Below are 17,997 nucleotides of genomic sequence, written 5' to 3'. Positions count from 1 at the left end.
ATTAACTACTCTTTCTTTTGATAATTGGATCATGCTAACGAGTGTCTTAAGGGTACTCGTTAATAATCTATTTGAAGAAAGTTTTGATACCATTTTTATGGGAAATGAAAAAAATGTCAAAATATTAATTACTTTATTTTTCATTTTTCATAAAAACTTTCTTTAAATAGATTATAAACGAGTATCCTAAAGGCACTTATTATCATTTCCCTTGATAATTTAACTGTTGGAATGGAGGGGACTTAAACAAATGGAGTCAATTACATACGGGGTTGTTTCGGTTTTGTTGAGAGAAAGATATATTTTGATATTAATTAATATTGGTGTATTGTTTTGAGATTACTGTTATTTATATACTTTAATATTTTGATATTTTTTTTTAAGCTGTTTTTATGTATTTATGTATATAATTTATTTATTTTTATATTCTTTATAAACATATTATTTAAAATTCACATATTTTATAAGTTCAAATATTAGCCTAAATACATTTACCTAATATATTTGCTTAAATAAAATATTTTATAACCTTTTTCTTGTCATTTTTAATATTTTAACCAATTTTTTTATTGTATTTGCCGAAAAAAAAAAAACTCAGGTGCAACTGATACGGACTAATACTACATGAAGTTTTATTCAATTCATTCTAGAGGAGTGGCAATATAGTCAATATGTTAAAACCTTACATTTTCTTTAAAAACACTAAAATATGTCAATTAATTGAATTAAGTTACAATACTTTTCTTTCTCAAAAAAAAAAAAAAGTTACAATACTTTTTTTCCTTAGAAAAACAAAAAAGTTACAAGGTTTTAGGTGAGTTTATTTATTTTAACCATTTGGAAAGCTGGGTAAAATAACTTTTTCCCCCCTGAAATTGTCATGAAACAATATGGGGAAATGTTTTTGAAGACTATGCAAACAATGAAGACTGGTATGGAAAAAATGAAAAAAGAAAAAGAAAACAACGCCAGTTTTAAGTTAAATGCTCTGTTTTGTAGTACAGTGAAAAGAGATATTGAGACTTGAGAGTGGCGTAGGAGAAACGCCACGAGAAGTTGGGCAACACACGGAAGAGGGTCACAATCATTGAAAATTTGGTGAGAGGAAATTTCTTGGTCGCTTCAACATACTATTGGAGGAGGAGCAAATCCCCTATACATACATAGTAATCATAATTTAAAAAAAAAAAAAAAAAAAAAAAACACTCTTATTCCTTACAGTTGTATGCAAACAACACAGATGGAGAATTCCTTACAATTGTGCATGATTCTCTTTTGCTTTGTCCTGTTAGCAAATGCTTCTGAGTTTGGAGTAGAGCCAGGTGGGTGCAACGAAACAAGGTGCGGAGATGATGGCCCAACCATCCAGTTCCCATTTTGGCTAAAGGGCCAACAGCCAGAACGGTGTAGATACCCCGGGTTTGAGCTATCTTGCAACGAGAACGGTGTAGATACCATGCTCGAGCTGCCACATTCAGGGAAGTTGTATGTAAAGGATATCGATTATTCCATGGAGCAGCGGATTAATTTATATGATCCAGATGGTTGCAATGATCCAAGACTGCTCCCCAATTTAACTTCATCTCCTTTTGCGTTTTACGACTACTCTAACTACACCCTCTTCAATTGTTCAACTTACGATAATTCAGTTCGGGATGGTGGTATGCTTATCCCTTGCTTAAGCAGTACCCATCATTACCAAATCGTAGCTTTAATGTCTGATGAAAATGCTATTTCTATGCCGAAATCTTGCCAGAAGATGTATGACTTAGAGCCACTTCCTGTTAGTATGTATTACGACAGAAAGTATATTTCCTTGCAGTGGAAAAATACAATGTGCGGAAGCTGCTATGTGAATGGCCATAAATGTACAAGGATGGAAAATACCTTCAAAACTCGATGCTTAGTACACAAAAGAGGTATTTACTATTTAATTTCCAAACATAAAACAAGTATTTACTATTTAATTTCTTCAATTTATTTCAATGTAGACCCATTAGAACTATGTGAAAGCGGAATTTGTTTAATTTTGAAGGGGATAATTAGTCAAGCCAGATTCCACCAACCATGGCTTACAATTTTATGAGAAATTCTTTGCCCAGACAATAGTTAATGACTAATTGGAAATTCGTAAATTTTTTTCAATTGATTTAATAACTTTTTATTTATTTATTATGTTGGCACATGCTTTCTTTTTCTTTCCTTATTTATTTATTTATTGTTATTATTATTATTTCTTTTTATAAAGAAAAGATAGATTTGGCACAAGCTTTCTTGATTGCACTTAGATTTAATACAGGGCCGGCTCTTAGGCTACATCGATTAGGCCATCGCCTAATTATTAAAGAAAGCCCCCAAAAATTTTAGTTAGCAAATAATTTTATTGGAAAAAAAATATTAAAGATGGATTGTTTATTCTCTTTCGCACCCAATAAGGCCTTTAAAATTGTGGATCAATAGAAATCTAACCAAACTACCATTAATGATCAATTTCTTATAATTCAACTCCGGTCATCCAATATTATATTTTATCTTTCCTCCCCCATGAGTGCCTTATCCAAGGTATATTAAAACTCTTTAAAAAAATCATATTTTTTAATTAAATTTGGTTTCATTAGTATTATTTCATTGATTTTTGTGTTAAATCTATCTTTTTTTTTTTTTTAATTTTTATTAATTCATGTTGATGTTGTTGGGCAATTATTTTATTAATGAAATTTGCAATATTGACTTTGATAAACTAGATACTATTGTTCCAAGCGTTAATATTTATTTTATGCTTATCCTATTATAAATTTTATGTTGTAGATGGTATTTATTTTATTCATATATTATTCAATTATAAATGTTTACCAAATATATTAATTTGAATAAGAAAAACTTAAGGAAACAAATGAGAGAATAGTGGAAAATTTAATTGACTTCCAAATAGATTCTCTTGATAAAACTATTGTTAGAAAATAAAAAATTGAGAAATAGAAAAATAAAAAATATAACGTAAAATCTCACAAATCAACTAGAAATTAATCGAAATGGCTTATAAGATAATGAAATATTATGTTGGAAGATGTTAAGAGTCTTGTAACTTAATAGTATAACCTAGTATTCTCTACAAAGAGAACTAACGTTCAAATCTTGCTTCTCTTACTTGTTATAAAAATTATTCTTAAAAAAAGAAAAGGTAATAATAATAATAATAATTATTATTATTATTATAATGAATTTTAAATAATTTTTTTGGGAATGAAATAAAAATTTTTAAATAAAAATGCCTCACTTAAAATTTTCACATATCTCAAATTATTTTGAGACGCCTTGGTCTGATAGAAAAGTCCAGTATGGTACAACCATGCATAAGCAGGCAATTTCTTCCACCGGCTTCAAAAAGGCAGAAGTGAAAAATCTTAAATTATCATAATATTTGGGGTGGTTTGTAAGATTCACCCCTTCAGAATGAAAATATAAACTTTGTCAAGTTGAGAAATTACAAGATATGAGAAATAGTTATTTTTGTTGTTGTTCTTGTTGTAGTTGTTGAGAATCAATATGAGAAATAGTTACAATACGAGAAAGGATCCGTAAATGAATATAAAACATTGGAAAGAAACACAACAATTTAAGTTATAGAATTATAAATTTAGGGCAGAATTTTGATAATAAACACAACAATATAAGGTTGTACTTCATTTTTGTTAAAAAATTGATAATTGGAAGCGGAGGAATTTGAACCCTCAGTGTTTCTTTTTGGAACATCAAGAAGTGCAAATTGAGCTGAAAGCTCTTAGCAATGAGCACTTCAATTTTAAAGCCAACAAAGAAGAAAGCAATTGAGAAAGAATAATGAGAGGGATAATGATAGATCAATGTTGCGAAGGAAAGGGTTCGAGTCATTGTGGCTTGCCTTGCTTAGTTAGTATGTGTTTGGATCTGGAGGTTGTGTTTCACGTTTCCGTTTCTTCTCTCACTCTTTTTTTTTTTTTTTTTTTCTTCTGCACACGTGTTTAGGGGGGACAACAGCTACTATTCATGAACAGTGCCATAGTTTGTTGACTTTTTAGCCCCTTTATCAGTCTTGTGGGTCCTATGAACAGTGTACGGGATCCACAAATTTCACTTTTCAGTAACTTTTTCATTAAAAATTGGTCCCACGGCACTATTTACACATTTAAAAATTATTTTGTTACAGTATTTTCAGTTTTCAATTTCAGCAAAATAAGTTCTATCCAAACGGACCCATAGTCTAAATTCTGGTTTCGCACTCGTAGGAACCTAACTCACTTAACTCTTGCGCTTACAGTGGTCTTCAAAGCTAAGAACTCAATTTTGGAAGTATGGTTATCTGATAATTCTTTTTCTTTTACAACTGTGCAGGTTCACCGGCAAAGCTAATAGGTAAAGTTGTTTATTCATACTTTGTTTCTTTTCTTTTCTATTCTTTTGGCTGCCTATGTACATTTATAAAGGATTCATAGTTGAAATGGTTTACATGCAGGATCACTCTTAGGTTCCTTTCTTCTTGTGCTAGTCTTCATTTGTCTCTGCCATTTCTTTCGCTCAAATAGACTAGAAAAAGAGAGTCAAGTTAAGATAGAGAAGTTTTTGCAGGATTACAGGGCTCTGAAACCCACAAGATACACTTATGCCGATATTAAGAGGATAACAAAACAATTCAAGGACAAATTGGGACAAGGAGGTTATGGCACTGTGTTCAAAGGAAACCTTTCCAATGATGTCTTTGTAGCTGTTAAGATCCTCAACAATTCCAAAGGAAATGGTGAAGAGTTCATTAATGAAGTGAGATCAATGGGGACAATCCACCATGTTAATGTGGCTCGCTTGGTAGGCTACTGCGCTGATGGACTTCGGAGAGCTCTCATTTATGAATATTTTCCAAACAAATCTCTTGAAAAGTACATATTCTCTGCTAATGGTAAGAATCATACACTTGGTTGGGAGAAGCTTCAAGATATTGCTTTGGGCATAGCCAAAGGAATTGATTACCTCCATCAAGGGTGTGACCAACAAATTCTACATTTTGATATCAAACCTCATAATATTTTGCTAGACCAAAACTTTAACCCCAAGATCTCTGATTTTGGTCTTGCCAAGTTGTGTTCCAAAGAAAACAGTGTGGTTTCTATGACTGCTGCAAGGGGAACAATGGGCTATATTGCACCTGAGGTTTTATCTAGGAATTTTGGGACGACCGTGTCACATAAGTCAGATGTATATAGTTTTGGAATGTTACTATTAGAAATTGTTGGGGGGAGAAAGAATATCGATAATACAGTGGAGAACACAAGTCAAGTATACTTTCCAGAATGGATTCACAATCAATTGGATCGTGGAGAAGACCCAGGAATTCAACTTGAAGAAGAGAGACATGCCAAGATAGCAAAGAAACTTGCTATCGTGGGACTTTGGTGTATCCAGTGGTATCCTGTTAATCGCCCCTCTATGAAAATTGTGGTTCAAATGTTAGAAGGAGAGGGGGATGATCTGAAAATTCCACCAAATCCCTTTGAGTCCACACATTCAATGAATCAAAGTTTAATCGTGCCTGATAGACGCTCTCATATAACACTGAGTGTAATTTCTGAATCAGAATGAAAATAATATGCAGCCACGCTCTAGAAAGCAGTATCTAAATTTTTCTACCTAATTCTGAATGGAAGCACTATAATTAATAAGTAAATGATTTTTGTTAAGACTGTTAGATTACATTCTCCTCAGGCTAAAGCTCAAGTGGGTCCATTGTAATTTATATTGTTTTTATTTATGAGAATTTATATTTAATTTATATTGTTTTTATTTATGAGAATTTATATTGTTCTAGTGGTACTACTTACCGTAGACTAATATATTTAAGTTTAATATGTACATTTTAAAGTGTGATTTAATAATATATGGTCAAGGTTTCCTTCAAATTCCTCCTATACTTTTTAAGTGAATATGAATTTTGAAAATTTAATTGTTGGATTGTATGTTCTTAATGTTCTTAATATGCTCTTCAAATTTCATTCAAATCAAATGTTATTCATTATTTGATCTAGGGGTGTACAGTCAACCCACCAACTCGCTAAAACCGACTTGACCCAACAGTTTTTAGTGGTTAGTGGGTTGGGTTTTGTTATGAATTTTTTTTAATAGCAGATCGAGTTTGCTACAGGTCATAATAATCACAAACCCGCCTAACCTGACCCAACCCACCTATATATTTAAAATTTAAATTATATATATTTAGAAATATATTATATAATTAATAATGTTTTTTCACATTCAACTCTTTCTATCTAAAACCCAATTACCTTACAAACCCTAACAATCTTATTTCTCTCTCTGCGGCCTCCCACTCCCACTCCCACTCTCCCATTCCACTCCTATTTGTTTATAACTGAGATGTGATACTAATTCATGTATATTTTGTTTATCTACTCAGTTGGATATGATTTGTTTATAATTGGGTTAATATACTAGTTTATGAATATTTTATTTACCAACTCGGGTGGCAAGTGAGATATATATTTTTTCTGCTCAAGTTATTAATAATAGTAATAAAAAAATAAAAATAAAAATTGTCCAACCCATGGGTTTAACCCGAACCAACCCGATCCATGTGGCAAGTGAGTTGTGATAACTGAGTTGTGATACTATTTGTTTATAACTGAGTTGTGATACTAATTCATGTATATTTTGTTTATCTACTCAGTTGGATATGATTTGTTTATAATTGGGTTAATATACTAGTTTATGAATATTTTATTTATCAACTCAGGTGGCAAGTGAAATATATATTTTTTCTGCTCAAGTTATTAATAACAGTAATAAAAAAAAATAAAAACTGTCCAACCCATAGGTTTAACCCAACCCAACCTGATCCATGTGGGTTGGGTTGGGTTGGGTTGGGTTGGGTTGTACCCCTGTGATGGGTTGGATTTTTTTTGGTTGGGTTGAAAAATCCTCTCAACCCGACATAACCCGACCCATGCACATCCATAATTTGATCAATAAACTTATTTCTTATGTATAATTTTTTTTATCACAAAAACCTAAATTTTAAACATGTCTTTGATGACATAGTTATTAATCTTTGATCTTCTTTAAATTTTGTAAGCATAGAGGATATAATAAGAACATGCAATTCAATAATTAGATTTTCAAAATTCACATCTAATCAAAAGATATTGGACCTCTCCAAACTAGTTTAGAGATAACTAGCACATTATTTATAATTTCAAATAATGTTGTAGTCTATAGGTAGTTAGATCTAAAAAATATATCTTAATTAAGAAATAGATGAAATAAAAGGGATTTAAAATGGAAAGTATCCTATTCCAATTGGAAGTTTGTAGGAAAATGAGAGTGGAGGGTAAAAGGGTAAGGAGAGAGAGAGAGGGGTAATGATGAAATTGAAATCTTCCCCTTATTTGAATGTTTTAAAAATTAAGTAGGGGAAGCGGAATAAATACCACTCCCTTTTAACATTAAAAGGGGAAGGAGAAGTAGTTATAAGAGAGGTGAGACATAGGGGAAGAGAGAGATAAGGACAAGGCTTTAGACAGAGAGAGAAAGATAGAGTGAAATAAAGAAATGAATATTTTTGTCGGGTTGTTTATATTTTTTTAATGGATTGACTATATTATTTTAGGGTAATTACACTTCACTCCCTTGAGGTTTCGAGATATGACATTCCACTCCAAACTTGAAAGGAAAAAAACATTTCCCTCCCATTGATATTCAATTAACCAAATTTTGTTGCATTATTATTGAAGATGTTGTGTACTAACCTGCCCTTTGCTTAAGGACAGTTTTCAAATTATCTTATTTCGTAATTAAAATTCTTTGTTTTTAATTTTTAATTAAAATGTATTTTAAAATATTAAGTATGAATTTTGCTTATTATTTTTTTTTCTTTTTTCAATGGGTTATGGAGAGATTTGTTGTTGCAAGTGTTTTGGTGCTTCATATATTCTGCTTTTTTATTCTAAATTTATTGGCTATTATTTTTACTAACCATGGTTAAATTTTTATCAAGAGATTCTTATAAAAATTTAGAATATATCATTACTAATATAAACAAAAGAGAAGGGGAAAGGGGGGGGGGGGGGGGATGAGTGTTAGTTTCTTCAAATCTCAATGGACGATAGTATTTTTTCCCTTCAAGTTTGGGGTGGAGTGTCATTCTCTCAAACCCCAAGGGAGGGGAATGTAATTACCCCTATTATTTTAATGCGTTGAATTTTAAAATAAAAGATGTGACGTTGGGCGTATTGTAAAATTATGTGTTAAAATAGATAAAAATAGTTTTTTGTATGTTAAAATAGCATTTGGCCTAGCACAGCTGATGCTAGTGCTCTCATAAAATTCTCACGTGAAGAATATTGTAAAAAAGGAAGGAGGTATTGTTATAATCAAGGGCATAATTGTCATAATCCATGTATTGAATTTTTTATTTAAGTAATTATGTATTGGATTCTTTATTTGAGAGCGAACATTTTATAACTAGATGGCATTAGAAGTACATACATTAGTCATATCATAGTTACAATTGCCCATTTTAAGTTATTTAAATGTTACGTGGGCTTGGTGGGAGAACCAAGTATGCAAGTTTATCTCCATTAGGAAATTTAATGTAACAAGAAATTATCCCAATTATTAATTTATGTATTTAGATTTATTTTAATATATATTTAATAATATAAGTGATAGATAAATTTTCATCCTTTTAGGAGTCTAATTATGAATATGCATAAGGTAATCAGTTACTTAATAATCGTTGTTAATAATAAACTCCTTGATGGAAGGAGTTTATAAAGATTAACGTTAAAAACAAAGAGTGTCTTTAACTTAGTTCTTTGAATAAGATTTTGTTCCATCAAAGGGTTTTAAAAGCATAGGTTAGAGCATTCACATCAATGTAGCTATTTTAATAGTTCAGTAAGAGTAAATTGCAAATTGCACCCCTAAGGTTTGAGAGTGTTTAGATTTTACACCCTGAAATTTCAAATTTTGGATTTTACCCTCTAAAGTTTGGGGTGTTTGGATTTTACACCTTGAAATTTCAAACTTTGGATTTTACCTCCTAATGTTAGGGAGTGTTTGGAATTCACACTCCCAAATTCAGAGACTTTAGGGTGTAAAATTTAAACATTCTCAAATTTTAAGGAGTAAAATCCAATCACGCCTAAAATATAGGGGTAAAATCCAAATTCTAAAATGATGCAAAATCTAAACACCCCCAAACATCAGGGGGTAAAATCTAAATTCTAAAGTTTCAGAGTATAAAATCTAATCACCCCCAAACGTTAGAGGTATAATTTACAATTTACCCAAGGCTAAAAAAACACATGCATCACTCTCAATATTTTGTCCCACAATTTTAACATTGGAGAGGACCCTCGCTAGACCTGGCAATGCTCTGGTCCTTGCTAGAGAATTATAAATTAAAAAAAAAAAAAAAAAAAGGAAAAACCATCTCTCTCTCTCTCTCTCTCTCTCTCTCTCTCTCTCTCTCTCTCTCTCTCTCTCTCTCTCTCTCTCTCTCTCTCTCTCTCTCTCTCTCTCTCTCTCTCTCTCTCTCCTCTCTCTCTCTCTCTCTCTCTCTCTCTCTCTCTAAGACATCAAAATCTCAAGGAATAAACAATCTCAAGTAGAATTACGAGAGATTATAGATATACCCAATGCTTCCCACTAAGCATTAGGTGGTGGCTCAATCAGCATCCATGGATGGCATGGTTGGGCTTTTTGCAGTGACTGCAACAACAACCATGCTTGGAGTAGTGCTTGATGAATGGAGGGTCGTGGTTTTGTCTTGATTGTGGTATGTGGGTTTGTGAAGGTGAAGGTGAAGGTGTTTGAGCTATTTCGTTTGTGTTTGTGCTTTGAGCATGGACAAACCCAAGTCCAATTATATATATATATATATATATATATAGTTATTTTATATTTTATTTTTGTAGTTGGGCTCCCTTTCCAAAACCTTAGACCCCTCTTTTCCCCAATCAGACTAGCTAATCTAATCCAAATAGGAACTATCCAACCCAAAAACTTAACAAAACAATAAAAACATTCACAATGGTGATTGCAAAAAAAAAAAAAAAAAAACTATTTTACTACCATAGAACCAAAAAATCATGTGTTGTAAGAGAAGCTAAAATTAATTTTTTTGCAATTACAGTAAACTTGTATAATACTGGTTGATTGTAGTAAATTGTTAAAAATAAAATACAATATTTTATTAAGATTTGTGAGGGTCCTTTTTTGGACAGTGTCTAGGCCCAAGTTGAAGCAAGGACCCTAGGCTTTTTTGTTGTAGTTTGAAGGGATTGAACTTGGTTCATCGCAGCTAAATGGGCTATTTACAAACCAAGTGGTGCACAGAGCAAGAATCCTACAATACGTATATATTAGCAAGCAAGAATATACATATATATATATATATGACGTGTTATAAGGTCCAAATAAGCTCAAAAATTACAGACTTAGATGGCTATCCAAGCCTCTAAGACTTGTAAAGTTTGAATTCTTTTAAATCTAAGTATGTTCTATAGTGGCTGTTTTGGGATATCGGGGAATATTTCTCTTTCTTTTACTACTTTCTTTGAGTTTTGACAGAGTTTTCTCAATGATTCTGTTATGATTTACTATTGCTGAATGCCCCTTCAATGTTGGCTGTCTTCCCCTTTTATAGTGTCATTCCGGGGTACCACTGATTCCCCTCTTTTGCTCCATTGGGTACCAAAGCCCGTGTTGTGCCAGTCACTCAAAGGGTTGGTCCTTTTCTTGTTTCTCATAGTTTTTTTTTTTTTTTTTTTTTTTTTTTTGGTGCTGTTTCCTTGAAAGCCCCTTGTTGACTTTCCATTCTGAGGTGTCCTTTGGGAGCTGACCTCCAATTTCTCTTCCTTTAAGGCTTCTTACATTTTCATACTCACTTTTTTGGCTGTCCTTCTTCTTGTCATTTTTCCCAAGTGAGTGGAATCCATTCCTGCCAAGTTGAAGGTTTTCCCAACTACTTCCCTTTATAGTTCTTCATTCTGGGTTCCCTGAGATACCACCCCCCTTGTTCTTGAATGGTTACTCCAAGCCTTCTGGTTCCTTGCTACATCACTAGGTGCTTAAGAAGGACATATCTGTCCTTCATTCCTTGTGTTTCTTGGTACACTTTTTGAGTTTTCTCAATCCCACCCTAGCCGTGCTGCACGTCCCGAGGATCTCGAGCCCCTAGCAACCTCTAGGTATCTCGGTCTAGTTCTTTCCATTGGACTCTCTTTGATCTTCTGATCTCGACAGGCTAGGCCTTTTTCTTTCCTCCCTTTGTTTCATGGGCCCTAAGGCCTATACCTTCATGGGTTTTGGGTTTCAAATCTTTTGAACTTACCATCCTTTTCCCTTGTGGTGAGCTCAACTCTTTTAATATTACTTTCCTTGGGGTTGGCCCATTGTGCTATTTTTGGGCCTTGGTGTTATGATTTTTTAGACCTCAACAAGATTATATCTCTTCATTCAATTAAAAAACTCAAATTCTCTCTCTTCCTTTATTATTTTAATGAGTTGTTTATATTATTTTCAATGAAATAATAAAAGAAATAGAACATTTGATATTGAGTGTATAGTAAAGTAAGGTGGTAAAATAGATAAAATAATTTTTTGAAGTGCCAAAAGCTAAAAGTTTTAGCACCACCACTGTAAATGCTTTAATTTTTTTTTTTTTTTAAAAATTCCTAGCCAGCCTAGTATTAAAATAAAAAAACATTATTTTGTTTTTGTTTTTGTTTTTTATCTTTGTTTGTAGATAATTGCATCTTAATATATTTAGAAATAAAGATTTTGTGTATTTAAATTTTTTTAATAATATATGTATGCCTATTTGGAGTTTTTTTTTTTTTTTTTTTTTTTACTTCGACCTCACTAGTTTAAAATCCTAAGTCCGTCCCTACCTTTGGGTTTTAATTTTGGACGAATTTTCTTTTGTGCGTTTTGCTTTGGGGCTTTATATGTGGCACTGTGGCTGAGGTAGTGTTTGGGTTTGACATTTGATGTTATGAAGTTGGAGATGAGATCATTAAAGGTTTTTTTTTTTTTTTGAATCAAGATCAATGAAGTTGGTTGTTTTGTATCGGCTGCGTGTTTGTGTAGATGAAGTGGGATTGGTGTTTGATGTTGGAAGTTGGAACTAAGCCATTGTTGGAGACTAAAGACCTGTTTGGTAACTAAGTTTGAGTAAAGTATTTTGAATGTTTTTGATATATATGTTGGTGAAAAAGTATGTTGAAATGTATCTAACATCCTACATTAGATCGTGCATAATTTTGCAAAATATAAAAAGTAGTCAATTTTACACATTTTGAGTAAAAAAACACAATACATTAATGGAAGTAAAATTATGCATAAAATACATAAGTGTTATAATAATTGTGTATATATGTATGGTTACTGTAGCTCATGTATTTAATATTTTAGTATTTTTTTGGTAGTGTTGGGTTTGTGAGAGAGTAGTGAGTGAGGAAATAATTAAAAATTTGTAAAAAAAAAAAAATAAATATTTTATTGAATAGACGTGTAAAATAAATAAATTGATGTAAATGTTTTATAAAAATAAATGTATAAAATAAAATAAAAAATAAGTTTTTTTTAATGTAAAATAGGCCAAAATTTTGCAATTAATGCGGTTACTTTTAGGGAAATGAGACGAGAGAAGTCATGAAAACTTTGAATAGATGAGACATAGAGAACTGAAAAGATATTTTTGAATATATGGTGGGGATGAGACTTTTGTATGTTGAAATATTGGGATTTGGGTTGATGGACAAGACTTTAAAGAAAAGGTTGAACAAAGGCCCTAGGGGAAGACACGTGAGAATGAGATAGAAGAAGAGAAATAAAGAAAGGATGTGGTGGAGTGGCGGAGACGGTGAGAGGAAAGAATGAAGAAAAATTGAACTAATTTGAAATTCAACAAGGCAAATCAAGAACAAGACAAATGAACACCGGAAAAGTAGAAATTGCAGCCGCATTATTGTGGTGGGTGGGAAGGTGAGAGTAGAGAAAAAAGAGAGGGGAGAGAGGGAAAAAAATGAAGAAATAGAGGATTGACTATTGAGTCTAATGCTTGTGTAGATAAAAAAAACATGGATAGTCAAACTATAAAAACTAAAATTTTTTGGATTAGTTTAATTAAACAGTTGAAAAGGCTAAATATTTGGACTAGTTTATAAACTAGAAGAACTTTCGATAAAATTTGGGGTTTCTCTTCTAAGAACTTTAAAAATCATGGCTAAGTTAAGTTTTAACTTCTTCCGGGGTTTTTCAATTTCTTACAACATGTTCTTAAACCATTTTATTTTTGTGTATGCTAGTATGCTACCCATGATAACAAGTGTGAAAGTGATTTATTTATGTTTAGTAGTTGTAGGCTTGTAGCTCTAGGCATCTTTAGAGCAAGCGCCCTAGCAACCGTAAAAATTTATGTTTATTTTACAAAAAGAACCTACATTTTTTACTTTATACAACCATTTTTATAAAATACTCAAATCAAATTATCTATTATACACTTCATTTTATTTAAATAATCATTATTATTATTATTATTATTATTATCTCTTCATTAATATCTCTCTCATCTTAATAGTCAATGCACGCGATTCTCACTTTCTCAAATCTTTGCCTTTCTCTCATCCCAACCCCCCTCCCCCCACACGACTCCAATGACATCGACAACAACTCTAGAGACAACAACGATATCAGTAGCTATGGCAACATTTGCCTCTCTCTCTCTCTCTCTCTCTCTCTCTCTCTCTCTCTCTCTCTCTCTCTTATGGGTTTGATTTTTAGTTGATTTTGGTTTGGGTTGATTTTTAGTTGGGCTTGGGATGGGTTTTCCGGTGGAAATTGGGTTGATTTTGAGTTGTTTTTTACTTGATTTTGTGTTTGAATTACCAAATGTTGAAATGGGTTGTGGTGGTGGATCGGTGATAGTTGGGTGTTGATGAGTTGGTGGAGGTTGATGTTGGATATGGTGAACGTTGGATCTGTTCTTCTTCTTCTTCTCGATGAAGAGAGCATAGGTGAGAGGAAAAAGAAATTAACTGGATACAAAGCTACTGTAACCGTGTATATTTACACGATTACAGTAGCAATTTTGCAAATAAACAGTATTATAGACCCACTAATGTGGGTAATTTTTTTAGCAAAAATGTGTAAAAATGAACATTTTTTTTTCTATTTTTAAAGGACTGATGGAATTGCTATTAACACTTTTGAAGTAGTTGATTTATAATGTAAATACATTTTTAGTCCCTAAAATTTAACACATAAGCTATTTTAACCCTTGAAGTTTAAAGTGATAACTTTTAGTTCATTAGCTGATGTGGCCAAACTAAAAATTGGCATGCCATCATTCAATTGAAACTTAAATCGAACCTAAGTTTATTTAGGGATTAAAAGTGATCACTTTAAGATTATTTTATGGGCTATAAAAAGTCTCTTTAAATTTCAAGGACTAAAACTGATCTCTTTAAATTTGACCTTTTATTTTATTGATAGATTTTACATAGGGATTACATGGTATATAGTCGTTTAAAAAGTTACCTATAAAACAAATAGAATTATTGAATGATGGAAAGCTTGTGATATACCTGAACATTTAATAATAAAATTATTGATAATTTAATTACATTTTAACTAAGGTGACAATACTATCCGAATCACTAGTAGGTATTCCTGCAGAATTATTACTAGTGTGATCCTCAATTAGCGTCTCCTCAGGACCAAAGAAAGGTTTGGGAGGCATTTGCAAGAGCTCTATCGGGCCTTCAAGCATCTCCAAGACTTTGCTCATGGAAGGACGATTAATGGGCTTCATTTGAATGCACCAAAATGCAACTATGATCATCTTCTTTAATGTTTTCTTCTCACCCTCAATGGCATTTAACACCTCAAGGTCCTCATCTTGATCGAGTTTGTCATATATCCACGACGGGAAGTATATCTGACTTGAATTCTCCACGGATGCATTCAAATTTTTCCTTCTTCCCACCATTTCCATCAACAACATCCCAAAACTATAAACATCAGCCTTATGTGATATGCCACCAATATTTTTGTAGAACAATTCTGGAGCCATATATCCTAATGTTCCTCGTACAGCAGTGAGAGATACAATGCTGTCATCCACCGGATACAATTTTGCGAGACCAAAATCTGAAACTTTTGGGATAAAGTTTTCATCAAGGAGAATATTATGTGGCTTTATATCAAAGTGTAGAATTTGCATGTCACAACCTTGATGTAAATATTTAATTCCCTGTGCTACTCCAACTGCAATCTCATATATTCTATCCCAAGTCAAGACGGTGCTATTTTCTCTTTCAGAAAAGATGAACTTATCTAGAGATCCATTTGGCATGAACTCATATACAAGAGCTTGTTTAGAACCTTCCACACAGAATCCAATTAGTTGCACCACGTTAATATGATGTATCCTTCCAATTGTAGCGACTTCATTCATGAAATCTTGCCCATTGGCTTTTGACTTCAACAATTTTATCGCTACAGGATAGCGACTCTGAAGCTTTCCTTTGAAGACTGAGCCATAACCTCCTTGACCTAATTTATACTTAAAACCTTTGGTCATGCTCTTTATTTGAGAATAGGAGAACCTTACAGGCATTAAATTGTGACTCTGCAGGAATGTTTCAATGTCATCGTCCATGAACTTGTTTCCTGGGCCAAATTTGTATATCAAAAGTGCAATGAAGCATAGAATTCCTTGTTCAGCTCTTGCTAGGATAAATACTACTACAGAAGACAAAGGTATAAAACAGTAAATATGAGGAAATTAAATCCTAAATTGCAATTTATTAATTTCTGATAAATCAAAACAACTCAATATATTATCCTATACTGAATAAATAAACAAACAAAAATTTGGTGAAAATGTATTTTAATTATTTTTGTACTTGATATATGATAATTAGTTTAGTATTAGGCATTATTATATTTTTTATTGGCTGTCATTACTCGAGTTCTCTAAAATCATCCAAACCAACATGTCAAAAAGCAATCGCACCTATGTATTGGACGAAAGTAAGCAATCCTCCTGTCGAAAGAATCCCAAGAAAACAGATCACAACATGAAGCCGAAAAGAGTAAATTTAATAGAAAGCACACTAATGAACTCCGAAAGGCATACCTTGGTACCAGAATAAGTAGCTAATAACACCCTTAATGAATGGAAAAATAGAATCCCGAAACCTGGTAAGATATATAAGTCAAAAAAGAGAGTAAGCTATAATTATATATTGAAGATTAATTGAGCATATTTGTGTGAATATGCTCAATTTAATTTAAAAAAAAAAAAAAAAAAAGGCTTTATGGAGCATCTTTTGGGTTCTCACCAATTATATTTCAATTTCTTATTCTGTGAATAACGACAACCATTAATCCAAGGAAATTCATAGCCCTGTAACAATTCTTGTTGAATCTCCAAAACAGATAGGCCTGTCGAATTCGGAAATCGAGTTGGAACCGAACCTTCTATACTGCATAACGGTGGAAGATCAAGTGCCGTAAGGTTACCAAAATACGCATAGAAGAAGTGTGTTTGTGCAGAATAAGAGTTACCGATGCAACGAGAGACATGAACATAGAGTGGCGAGGTGGGTTGTGAGGTGCAATTCAAAAGATACATAATATTAGAATATAAAAAAGGGGGACTATAATAAGAAGGAAAAATATTAGGATAAGAATCATGTATGTTTGGGAGCAGACGAGGAATGGAGCATGTGTTTTTGTGTAAACTCGCATCCATTAGTCGAATTGTTTGATTATCATAATCGATTTCCTGGACATAGAATTTCACAGAATCAACCAACAAAGAAGCACGGTTATTCTCGCAATCAAGTTCAAGGCCATCTGCAGATTCGGCATCACATCCACACTGCTGACGAGCACCTTTTAGTCGAAAAGGGTAGCTGATGTTATGGAGATTTCCACAGGAAGAAGAAGAGTTGCAGTTCTGGCTTTGTCCCTTAGCAATACAAGCTTCATGGCAGAGAGCAAATAGGAGGACCAGAAGCCCAAGTAAGGGAAGGTTCTCTCTGAACATCATGAGAGAGAGAGCAGCTAGCAAGTTAGATTCTTGGAAATTTGGGACGTCTCGATATTTATAGAGATGCTTTGTGGCTGCAAATCAATGGGAGACCATTGAAAAATCAAAGTCAAGAAAAAGGATATGCTCATCCTCTAATTGCAATTATTGTTTTGACTAATGCCGGTGCAACAATTTGTGCACAAATGCCGGTGCCACGTGGACGAGTTGTGATAATAGCTCTGTTATTTTTGACTGAATAGTTGCCACCCCTTCCCCATAGGGCCCATACTCGGATGTGGAGTCGTTAATTATTATTAGTTCTGTTCCCTAACGTAATCAAGAGAAGGAAAAATTTTGTTAATGATTCTATTAGTATTTTCAAATGTAATCAAGAAATGGAAATCATGTTTTAGATCCTTGACAGAGAATTAGTCAATTATTTTCACGCAGTTATAGAATTATTCTACGAAAATTTTCTTCTACATTACAATATAGAATTTAATGAGTCAAGTAATGATGAAGCTTCTGTGAACTTGTTATACATTGAGAGGTCCATAGAACTTTCAAGGACGTGTCTATAAAATTGTAGCATGAAGGTACTTAACAATAATTCCTTATATCTTAGGCGTTTCAATTATTTTCAAACACGTTATAAAATTGAATTTAATTGTCCTTGGAGCGATTAAATTGTAGTATTTCATTGGCCTATAGACTCTATACAACAATGTCTGTCCTTTTTTTTTTTAATTTTTTTAAAATTTTTTATGATAGGGTTAATTTGTTTGTCTAAAACATGCAAAATTTGTAAATTTGAACCAAATCCTAATAGTTTCATTTTAATCCATGCCTTAGGGGTTGAATGTGGCAAAGTTTGTGGATTAATCTATGGGATAAATTGCAATTTACCC

The 17,997-nt window shown here is 32.5% G+C and overlaps 2 protein-coding genes across 2 annotated transcripts; one reads left to right on the top strand and one right to left on the bottom strand.

The window, feature by feature from the left end:
- Nucleotides 1-1,213: 1,213 nt before the first annotated feature.
- Nucleotides 1,214-5,716, top strand: LOC115986448 (rust resistance kinase Lr10-like). Its single transcript, XM_031109478.1, has 3 exons — nucleotides 1,214-1,919; nucleotides 4,372-4,392; nucleotides 4,493-5,716. The coding sequence occupies exons 1-3, from the start codon at nucleotides 1,226-1,228 to the stop codon at nucleotides 5,608-5,610; spliced, it is 1,833 nt and encodes a 610-aa protein (XP_030965338.1). The 5' UTR covers nucleotides 1,214-1,225; the 3' UTR covers nucleotides 5,611-5,716.
- An 8,885-nt stretch (nucleotides 5,717-14,601) lies between these two features.
- Nucleotides 14,602-17,115, bottom strand: LOC115986447 (rust resistance kinase Lr10-like). The gene is made up of 4 exons (XM_031109477.1): nucleotides 16,395-17,115; nucleotides 16,190-16,251; nucleotides 16,067-16,096; nucleotides 14,602-15,795 (listed from the first exon to the last, which is right to left on the bottom strand). Exons 1-4 carry the CDS (start codon nucleotides 17,105-17,107, stop codon nucleotides 14,669-14,671), a joined length of 1,932 nt encoding a protein of 643 aa, XP_030965337.1. The 5' UTR covers nucleotides 17,108-17,115; the 3' UTR covers nucleotides 14,602-14,668.
- Nucleotides 17,116-17,997: the final 882 nt, after the last annotated feature.

The sequence above is a fragment of the Quercus lobata genome, chromosome 4 (assembly GCF_001633185.2).
Source record: "Quercus lobata isolate SW786 chromosome 4, ValleyOak3.0 Primary Assembly, whole genome shotgun sequence".
In the NCBI taxonomy this organism is placed as follows: domain Eukaryota; kingdom Viridiplantae; phylum Streptophyta; class Magnoliopsida; order Fagales; family Fagaceae; genus Quercus; species Quercus lobata.
The sequence above is the reverse complement of the archived record's forward strand: the minus strand, read 5'-3'. Positions and strand labels throughout refer to the sequence as shown.